This window comes from Nelumbo lutea, chromosome 2, assembly GCF_056320005.1.
Source record: "Nelumbo lutea isolate HS-2025 chromosome 2, American lotus-T2T, whole genome shotgun sequence".
Lineage (NCBI taxonomy): Eukaryota > Viridiplantae > Streptophyta > Magnoliopsida > Proteales > Nelumbonaceae > Nelumbo > Nelumbo lutea.
Genome location: NC_142685.1, coordinates 63,774,895 through 63,786,190, shown reverse-complemented (window position 1 = coordinate 63,786,190; position 11,296 = coordinate 63,774,895). Strand labels below are relative to the sequence as shown.

General features: G+C 39.0%; 2 protein-coding genes across 2 annotated transcripts; both read left to right on the top strand.

Moving 5' to 3' along the window:
- The first annotated feature begins 5,300 nt into the window (after positions 1-5,300).
- On the top strand, positions 5,301-6,960 carry LOC148871178 (protein SELF-PRUNING-like). The gene is made up of 4 exons (XM_088967783.1): positions 5,301-5,595; positions 5,768-5,829; positions 6,305-6,345; positions 6,430-6,960. The coding sequence occupies exons 1-4, from the start codon at positions 5,386-5,388 to the stop codon at positions 6,645-6,647; spliced, it is 531 nt and encodes a 176-aa protein (XP_088823909.1). The 5' UTR covers positions 5,301-5,385; the 3' UTR covers positions 6,648-6,960.
- A 2,233-nt stretch (positions 6,961-9,193) lies between these two features.
- Positions 9,194-10,815, top strand: LOC148871177 (uncharacterized). Its single transcript, XM_088970014.1, has 3 exons — positions 9,194-9,506; positions 9,780-10,019; positions 10,625-10,815. Exons 1-3 carry the CDS (start codon positions 9,194-9,196, stop codon positions 10,813-10,815), a joined length of 744 nt encoding a protein of 247 aa, XP_088826140.1.
- Positions 10,816-11,296: the final 481 nt, after the last annotated feature.

Genomic DNA, 11,296 nt, shown 5'->3' with positions numbered 1-11,296 from the left:
CAGTGACATTGAAATGATTCAAAACCTCCACTATCAAAGGATGCAGAGGAAGATGGAAGCCAGCGATGAGCTGCTCCTGGAAGATCACTATCTCATCAAGACCGTGCTCCCAGGGATAGTCACCGGAGGGGAGACTATAGACAAGGTCTCTGGGGAGGTTAAATTGGAGAACCAAGGTCCTAAGTCTCTCCATTGACATGGAGGAAGGACCAAAGCTATCTGGCTCCCTACCTCGAGAGGTAGAAGCAATTTCGCTAGAAGCCTCCCGAGCTTCCGGGGCCTACCCCCAAGGTTCCCCTGAGCTCGAGGGGGCGTCATCTTGGTCGTCACCCCGGGAGAAGATGTGGTACAGATACCCAGACATACTGACAAAATGATAAGACTCACCAGGGAAGAGATGAACCGAAAAGACAGTGTGAACGGAAGAAGAGCTCGGGCAGCTAGATGAAGACGCGACCTCAGAATCCGAAGGAAATGAAAGTTAGCATAAAAGAAATGAGGTTGAGGCCCTTCTATTTATAGCCACTGTGCCCTCAAATCGACGGCTCAGATTAAAACGGATCTGAAGGTTCATAGTCAAGCCGACCGCATGCCTCCTGAAGTTGAAATGTGACTGGTTGCACGTCTCCCATGATTAAGGTAATGACGGCTACACATCTTCCGGAACTGAGAGCCGCTTTGGCACGTCTTTTGGCATTCAAAAGGTCCAGAGACCCCCTGACTTCTGCGTGCGTATTTAATGCGAGCAGTCAATCAAGTTTGAACTTTGGGTCAAATCCCCCATCACACTTCATGAACTCTTCACGCTAAGGTAGCACCCTTAGCCCGAGGAGTGGGGGGCAATTGATGGAGGGTGATTTGACCTGACCCCTTGAGACGGTGACACGTGCACATAACTCAGCACAAGTGACAGCTCAGCACCACAGCCTGACCGCGACTAAGTAACGAGCCCACAGGATAGCTCGCTACGTCACAGCTCGCCATAGGCTGAGCTTGCTATAGTGCGAGCTCGAGGACCCCCGATGTACTGAAAGGGAATACTCCAAGATAAGTCTATCCCAGCTCGCGAGCTAAGATAACCAGCTCGCTCCAACACTTAGACAGAAAAACTACCCTAAGGGCAACCTCAAGAGAAATCAACTCGAAGTGTGAATATTTTATTATTATTATTATTACTATTTTTATTATTATTATTATTATTATTATTATAATTTTCACTAATATTCAAATTATTATTTGAATATTTTTAAAAGTCCAATATAAATATGAATATTTGATTATTACTAGTAACTAATTTTTATTGATTTTCCAGAATTATTAGTAATTAATTTTCTTTGGGAGTTCCATTAAATTTTTTAAATTAAAATAATATTTTCTAAAATTCAAGTTATTCCTGCTTCAAATGTTAAGGGTCCATTTGGTTCGTAGTTGGAATCGGAATGGAAATCCTTCGGAATTGGAATTGGTATGTTTATTGTCATAGTTTGTTGATTCACACAGAAATGGGAATGGGAATTAGAATTAGCATGAATGGGATTTCATTCACAAGGGAGAGGCAGGGAATGATCATTCCCTCAAATGGGGGAATGCCATTCCAGCAGGAATGGGAATGGGATTCAGATTCCACCCAACCAAAAAGTTGGAATTGGAATAGCCCATTCCGATTCCGATTCCAGATCCCCTATTCTTGCAAACCAAACAGGGCCTATATTTCATGGCATATTACTTCATTTATATTTATTATACGTAAAATATCATCTCATTGAATGTGTATTAGTGTCCATTAATTATAATTTCTCATCTAATATTATTTATTTTTGTTAAAGTATTTACTTTTCAATAATTGATAGTTTACCATATCGATGACATTTAATATATCATTTTGATAATTTTTTCATCAATTTGGACATTGGGTTTTCCCATGCATTGCACATATAGGTCTCAGTTTGGAAGGAGCCTTATATCATGTATTTGCATCCATGATATAAGGCCATAAAACAGCTAAAATAGACTATTGAACCTTTTGTTCTCTACAAAATTGTGAACTGTGCTAGAATTCAAGAAATTATGTTTTAATAAATTTTAAAAGAAACTCTAAACCAATGTTTTCAAAACCATACCAGACCAGCAGACGATTGGACCAGAAAAACTAAGAACTTGTTACCTAATTGGTTTAGTTTTACCCCAAAACCGCTATATTTTGTCAAAAAAACGTTAATTTAATCAACGAATCACTGATCCAAGCAATTGAACTGTCGAACTGTTTGACCCAGGAACGGTTTTGGTCATTTATGAATTTGACAAACCATCCGTTTAGACTGAACAGAAAAAACTCGTTGGAGTCACCAAACCCATCACGTGGGTCCTATACAGAGGAGTTTGAATTAGGGCATATTGAATAAGCACTCAGTAAATTTTTGGACACCTGTCCCATAAATAGCCCCAGCCTACCCTTCAAATTTGTAAGTCAGCTTTCGAAATGTTTACTGAATGCTTGCTCAGTGTTCTCACAAGGGTGTGCCGGCCTCCATGTAGACAGACCCAATTTACTGAGTCAATGGGATCCCTTGGAACTTTAATTATCTCAAGTTTATTCAACTTCACATTATCATGACTCACTGCTCAACCTCAAACCATGTCGCCAAATCCATATAGTGAGTAGTGCTGTTAATGGGTCGGGTCTGGTTTGAATCAAGGTAGACCTTACCCATGACCCGATAACTAAATATGCACAGCCAGTTCTGAACCAAATCGGGGCAATCAGGTTTGATCCATGAGACCTGATTATAATTAATAGCTATACTTTTAACAGGTAATTAATTTGATAATAAACATACTTATTTGTTAAAATGATACAGTTAGACATCATAAAATTGAGTTCAAATCATAGTTTCCCACAACGTTCCACAGCATATTTCCGCCATATATTGAAAATATCTCCCAATGATGATACCAGAAATAATGAAGCGTCATCGGGAGTTGTTTCCAATACACGGTGAGGATGTGCTGTTGAAGTTGTGGAAAACTGGGGTGCTGATTTCAAACTCCGCAAAATTGTATAAATTGTACTAAAGTTTATAGGGTGGACTGACCTCATAGTATATCACGAAAAGATTTTTTTTTTATGGTGAAAGACAGAAAAAAAAAATATAAGCATTAGACTGGGGGCACCTTTGCTATATGTCAATATATAGTTGGTATCATGGTTTTCAAAACCAGACCAGATTGGACGGTCGGACCAAAAAAACCAGGAACCGGTTAGGTCAGGTAACCGGTTCTGTTTTCCCCCAAAACCGGATTTTTTCAAAAAATGTTGATTTGGGTTAATAAACTGCTGAACTGGGCAGTTAATCGTTCGAACGGTTTTGACCATTTTTTATTTTTTATTTTTTTGTCAGAACGGGCTGACCGTTCAAATGGTTTTGATCATTTTTTATTTATTTTAGTTTTTTTAATTTTTTTTATCAGAACAGGCCAACCGTTCAATTCAAAAGGCCGGACCGTTCAACCCGGTAACTGGACTCCTAACCGGTTCAGTTTTAAAAACCATGATTGGTATGGGTGTTGCTCAACTTGAAAGTAGAATCAAGTAAGGCTGTATTTGATTTGAAGAAAAAAGCAGGGAAAGGAAAGACAAGGCAGGAAAACCATACAAGGTTTGTAAAGGTTTCCTACTCTTTCCTTTAAAATGAACATAGCCTAAAATAGATCAAAACCCAATTATAATTGAAAATTTCGAACATATAATGAAGACCAAAATCCTATATAATTGAGCCAGGTGTGTCTATCGAATTTTCCCAATGAACTGACAGCCCTAATGGGTTGTGCTACGTATAGCTCATCAGTCTATCCCTTTGTGCAAAAAGATTGTCAAAAATTAAGATCGTACCCAGTCTACCCCTCTCAAGACCATTCCAGGATTCCAGCCAATAAGTGATAAACAGGGTAGGGTTGACACATGAGAAGGTCTCCGTTACACCATGTGGTAAGGGATATTGGGCTTATAAAGCTCTGATACCCCCCATGAAAAGAGTTGGATGGGGTAGTAGAAAAAACAGATGAAGCTCTTTCAACTTTAAGCCTCCATTATTGAACTTTCACATGTATGAGAGATTCCTGGGTCGTCTCTCTTTGCTAGGAGACTAATAGACTAGTAGTCTAGAAAATGTTCAATAAATCCTACTTTCTTTGAGTTAGCCAGCAGAGAAAGATCCAATACATGTGCATGGGTTATGGCTATGCTGACATGGAATGAGCTCGCAAGTGAATTATAGCTAATTCAGACCTTCACCGACTTGATGGAGGAATCTGATTGGCCAATTGAGCATCCCATGTGGCTAAATTTAATTGGGAAAATCACCCAAAGAAATCTAAATTGAACCCCTCTTCACACTTGACATGACAATGCTAGACTGTTATTAATATTTAAATACACAAATTTCATTTCATAGAGGAAAATGAACGGCTAAGATGATTTGATCATAAGGAACCTTAATTTTATCTTGCTTTCTTTTTCTTGATTTAGGAGATCTCCAAGATGAAAGCCATGATCTGGTTGTGGGCACAAACATGTATAGAAGAAGCACTGGTTGTGTGTACCCCTATTATTCTACTTAAAGCAAAAACTAAAAAAAATAAAATGAAATCAAACTTTATGCTAATAAAGGAGAAAAGGTGAAATATGAGTTTGTGCATTTAGAATTATCAAATGAAGTCCAGAGGTGGGAACTCAGAGAAGCACTTTATACATTTCCATCAATAGAACTCCACCTGTTCTTTTGCCATTTCAAGAACTCCCTTGAATCTCTTTACTTGAAATGACATCTGAGCACTAATTGAGCACATATAGTTGGTGCATTTGTGGTGGAGTCCCTTTATGCTTCCCAACCTCGTTAGAGAATCTTTCGGATTTCTAATTCCTCTATTGTGTATAGTTTGGTCAGTTTCAGCAACACCTCAATGGGTTCTCTCCCTTTACCTTAAATGAAAAAGAGAAACATCTTTCCCATATTAAGAATGTTCTCTCACAGGAGCTTGAAATAATTTCTCTTCGACTCTTTTAATTAACAAAAAAAAAGAAAAAAAAAAGAGATGTCATCTAGCTTAGTGTGGACCCACATGCAGAATTTCTTTCTTTTTTTTAGATTAACTAGTTTGATTTGTGCTACAAATGAACACGTCATTTGAGAAGATCAAAATTCACAAAAGCATCAGTTAGGAAAAATCTTCTTATAGAAGTAATTACAAAAAAAGAACCAACTCCGCCGCTCCCTATAAATATGAGGCTTCCACTCTCATACCCAGTAACGAGCCTTCAGAGAAACATTTCCCTATCCAATTCTCTCAAATCCTAAGTCTCTCCTTCAGTCCTCTCTCTTCTCAGTCATGGCAAACAATGCAAAATTGTTAGAGCCTCTCACGGTTGGCAAAGTAATTGGAGATGTTCTTGATTCATTTTCTCCAACAGTAAAGATGACTGTGACTTACAACTCCAACAAGCAAGTCTACAATGGCCACGAGTTCTATCCTTCCTCTGTAACCACTAAACCTAGGGTCGAGGTTCAGGGAGGTGATATGAGAACTTTCTTTACACTGGTATTACTTTACATCCCTTAGTTATTTTTCTTCAATATTTCCTCTTTATTCTTTTGACTTTTCCTTCATATATATATATATACAGAAGTTGAGATAATAATACTCAAACCACCTAACATTCTTTTCTACATGTATATATTTTTTTTAACAAATCCAACTTCTTCATTTGCAGGTTATGACAGACCCAGATGCTCCTGGCCCTAGTGATCCATATCTGAGGGAGCACCTGCACTGGTATACTCTAAAATACACCTTCCAAAACAGAAACAGTAACATATATATACAATCAAAATATGAACTAGAAAATATTCTAACAGAATTGAGCTTGTTACCTAGCTCTCATGATATGCTGCTTCACATCTCCCACACACCTACACCTACACAGAGAGGGTGGGTGATGGGTCTCTTAAGGTGCAAGTGAGTATTCCTTGTACTTGTTTCTGTCACTTGGGTCTGCACTGTCTGATAAGAACTTGGATTAGCACCCAAAAAGTACCAATTACACCATCCAACTGAGGGACCCAAACATGTGTAAGCATTACAAGGAGCATCCTTAATCAACTTCTGTACACAGAGAGGCGTTCATTATGATCTCTAGATCAATGGGTTTAACAAGACAATAAGGAAAAAAGAGAAACTATATTTATTGTTGTATTCCATTTATCCACAAATTTTAAGCTCACCCTGCATTATATTCTCCTTCTTACAGGATAGTGACGGACATCCCAGGAACAACAGATGCTACGTTCGGTAAGTTTCAGAGAGAGAGAGAGAGAGAGAGAGAGAGAGATAATGGGATGAAACTAAACTAACTGTGGGTTCTCCATTAAACAGGAAGAGAGGTGGTGAGCTATGAGATACCAAGGCCTACCATTGGGATCCACAGGTTTGTGTTTGTTCTCTTCAAGCAGAAACGAAGACAAACAATCACTCCACCTGCTTCAAGGGACCACTTCAGCACTCGAAAGTTCGCAGAGGAGAATGATCTGGGGCTTCCTGTGGCTGCTGTCTTCTTCAATGCCCAAAGAGAAACAGCTGCGAGAAGACGTTGAAGCAGAATCAAGTGAGCGCCCTTTGGACCATTCTACTGCAACAAATCCACTAGAAAGTTGCTACAATAAACTACTGTTTTTGCCCAAATCAAAATGATCCCCCCTTAGCTAGAACTATAACTAGAAGCCTAGAACAATAACGTATAGAAGGAGCAATGGAGGATGTCTATCCTATAATTTTTAGCTTTTTTTTCCTATCTTTTTCTAGGGTTGTATGGTTGTGTTGTCAATGTGACTGTACTTCTTGCTGTTTTCCAGTACGATACTGTTTTGAATTGAGGTACTAATTAAGTAAATGGGTGTTATTTAAGTATGAGTCATTAGCTCATATACCCGTCATGTTTTTTCCTTTTTTTTTCTAACAAACCAAGATTCAGTCTTTCCAATCTCTACAACTGCAATCAAAGGCGCGCAGATAACTGAAACAAAGGCGTTAACCACGGGATACTTAACCAATCAATAGTGTAGACGAGAGTTTTGTATACAAATAAGGCCCATGTACCTTATATGTAAGGAGGGCTGACGTGTCTACACTTTATTGGTTATTCCCATAGCTACCTTCAACCAGGAAACTTAGGCTGTTGGAAACGTTCTTGGGCATGACACGCTACCATGGGTGTGGGGGTAAAAGAGTAATTGTCCTGTATCTTCTTTTCACCAAAAAGACGAACAGGGGATTCAATGGGTTAACGTGTCAATGTGTAATGCCCCAGAACGCTCCCAATGGCCAAAGTTTTCTCACTTTCAACAGCCCATGCTGTGAATTAACGTGTCCAACCTGTCAAATTGAGATTGACAATTCTTTTTGGAAAAGTAGGGATAGGTCCAATTAAAGATTTCTGAATTCCAATGCACAGCTATAAACATTTAAAATGTCAAAAATCCACATTTTATACATCATTGTCCCCCGTGATTTCCCATCAATTCCGAGCTGGCATCCACCCCAACTGTACTTTGGGCCTAAAAATTCTGACCCTGGGATAAACCGTCATTCTCCCTTTTTTTCATAGTGAAAAAACTTCAATTGTTTGAAAAAAAACCATGAGATGAGGTGCACAAGAATTTTTTTCCAAACTCAGGGTGGAGCCAAGAATTTTTCTTAATAGGGCCAAAAGCTAATAAACATGGATTGGGGGGAAGGGGAGGGGGAGAGTATATATATATTGGGGGTTTGACACATTTTAAGGCATAGGAGCCTGGGGTCATGGCTCCCTTTGCCACTTCATGGCTCCACCCCTACCCAAACAACCAAACTTTGAGTCTAGATCTCCTACACATCTCATTCTAGAGAAGAACATATAAAGACTCAAGTAGGGGATGGCTCAAAATCCTAGGCTAGAGCTTCTACTAGCAGGACCAACAATAACCCTTATGTCAGCTGCTAGTTAATCACTTGCAGCTGACAACAGAACCACATCCGCCCCCTTATCATATCAGGTGGATCAAGAAGGGCATTAAGGTGACAGAAATCTGTAAGGTTCCTCTCTCCTTGGGTAAACTTTATAAAGACACTGTCACGTGTGATGTAGTGGAAATGGATGCATGTCATGTGTTGTTAGGGCGTCCATAGAAATATGATGTTGATTCTACACATAGAGGTAGACAAAATATGTATTTGTTTAAATGGGAGAACAGGAGGATTGCTCTTGTACCAAAGGGAGGCTCACCCAAAGCTTCTAAAGTGGAGGGATAACATTTCCTTTCAATATCTTTGTTGGAACTTAAGTTTTTTTGTAGATGCCAAGGAGGCCAAGGATACGTTTGTTTTGGTGATCAGGGGTGAGGCAGAGCCCAATCATGAAGTTCTAGAGTAGGTGCATTCCCTACTAGACAAGTTCAAGGCCCTAACTATGGAATTAAACCATCTACCCCTATGCGTGACATCCAACATCAGATTGATTTGATATCTGGTACCACCTTGCCAAATCTGCCGCATTACTGGATGAGCCCAAAGGAGAGTAAGATCCTAAGAGAGAAAGTGGAGGAACTGCTACAAAAAGGACATATTTGAGAGAGCATTAGCCTTTGTGTAGCACCTGCATTGCTAACATCAAAGAAGGATGAAAGTTGGAAGATGTATTGACAGCCATGCCATCAACAAGATCACCATCCGATACAAATTTCCCATTCCTCGATTGGATGATAAGTTGGACCAATTGGGAGGATCCAATATGTTCTCCAAAATTGACCTGAAGAGTGGATATCACTAGATCTGTATCATGCATGGCGATGAACGGAAAACATCATTCAAAACTAAGGAGGGCTTATATAACTAGTTGGTGATGCCCTTTGGACTGTTTAATGCTCCTAGCACGTTCATGTGACTGATGAATTAGGTACTCAAACCCTTTATTGGCAAGTTTGTAGTGGTCTATTTTAATGATATTTTGATCCATAACAAATATAAGGGAGATCATATAAAACATCTACAGAAAGCATTGATGGCACTGTAGGAGAATGAGCTCTATGTCAATCTGAAAAAGTGTCACTTCATGACCGATAGATTGATGTTCCTTGGTTATATAATTAATGCTAATGGGATACATATGGATGATCAAAAGATCCAGGCTATTCGGGATTGGCCATCTCTAAAGATTGTGACGGAGGTACACAACTTTCATGGTTTGGCCATTTTTTACAAGAGATTCATCCAAAATTTCAACAGCATCCTGCCCCCCATCACCAACTATTTGAAGAAAGAGAAGTTCGAGTTGACAGAAGAGGCTAAAAGAAGCTTTGCTGAAATCAATGAGAGGTTATATTTTGCACCAGTACTAACTTTACCAGACTTTGACAAAGTCTTCGAGTTAGAGTTTGATGCTAGTGAGATTAGAATCAGTGGTGCTCTATCTCAGAAAGGTAAACCAATAGCCTACTTCAATGATAAATTAAACGAGGCATGATAGAAGTGGTCAACATATGAATAGGAGTTGTACGCAATTATTCGAGCTCTTAAGAATTGGGAGCATTATCTTATTCAACAGAAGTTCGTGATCTATTCAGACCACCAATCACTAAAGTATTTTAGAAATCAACAACACCTCAACAAGATGCATGCTAGGTGGACAACTTTTTTAGAGTAGTTTCATTATGTTATCAAGCATAAATCTAGCACTTTGAACCGTGTAGCAGATGCGTTAAGTAGATACTCCACTCTACCCATCACTATAAGTAATGAAGTTGTTGGGTTTGAGTGCTTGAAGGATCTTTATGAAACTGATGAGGACTTTGGCAACATATGGGAGAAACATACCACCAAACAGCTTATTGGTGATTTTCTTGTACAGGATGGCTTTCTATTCAAGGGAAACAAGTTGTGTCTCCTTAAAACATCCTTACAAGACAAGGTGATTCGTGAATTACATGCTAGAGGTTTGAGTGACCATCTTGGCAGAGACAAGACAATCAATAGCATGGAATAAATGTATTATTGGCCTCAACTGAAGAAGGATGTCAAAAATTATTTGAGGAAGTGTCCTATCTGTCAAGTCACAAAGGGGCAATCTCAAAACACAGGTCTTTACAAGCTTCTTCCAGTGCTATCAGAGTGTTGGGAGGATTTATCTATGGACTTTGTGTTAGGACTCCCCAGAAATCAGAGAGGAGTATATTCTGTGTCCATGGTAGTCGATTGATTTTCAAATATGGTAAATTGCATTCCTTGCCGCAAGACTACAGATGTAGCACATGTGAAAAAACTATTCTTCTAGAAGATTGTGCGTGCATGGAGTACCTAAGTCTATCACCTTAATTGAGACAATTAGTTTCTAGCTCACTTTTGGTTGACTTTATGGAAGTAGTTCAATACTGAACTTAACTTCAATAGCACAACACATCCTCAAACAGATAGATAAAAGAGGTAGTAAACAAAACTCTAGGCAATTTGATTAGGAGCACCTATGGTGACAAGCCTAAACAGTGGGACAACGCTTTGGCTCAAGCAAAATTTGCATTTAACAACACTTATAGTTCAACAGGGAAATCTCCATTCTCCATCATCTACACAAAGGAGCCTAGGCATGTTCTAGATCTGGTAAAGTTGCCTAATGTTTCTGGCACGAGTGTCGCATCTAGAGCCATGGCTGAACATTACCAAGCTATTGTAGCAGAGGTGAAACAGAAGCTAAAAGAGTCCAACGCTATATACAAGGCAGCAGTTGACAAGTGATGACGAGCGAAGGTATTTGGTGTAGGAGACCAGGTAATGGTGTTCTTGTGTAAAGAGCGATTTCTTGTTGGCACCTATAGCAAATTGAAGCCAAAGAAGTATGGTCCCTACTAGATCTTAAGGAAAATCAACGGCAATGCTTATGTTGTTGATCTTACTGATGACATGAATATCTCCAAAACCTTTTAATGTTGCTAATTTGTATGAGTGTTTTCCATCTAATGGTCCATCTTATCGAAAAATTAACTCAGGGACAAGTTTCTTTCAAGTGGAGGGAATGATGTGGAGCAGCTTGCAAATAAATACATGGAGCAATTGGATAGGAAGAAGCTACCTAAAAAAGGATTGAAATGATGAAAATGCACAGTTCCACGGAAGCACTCAACTTTCTTATTTGTTTCTTTTTTTTTTTTTTGAGTTCCCTAGTCTTAGTAGAGTTCTTATTTGTTTGTTTTATTTTAGATTAGTTAGAAAAGGTGTA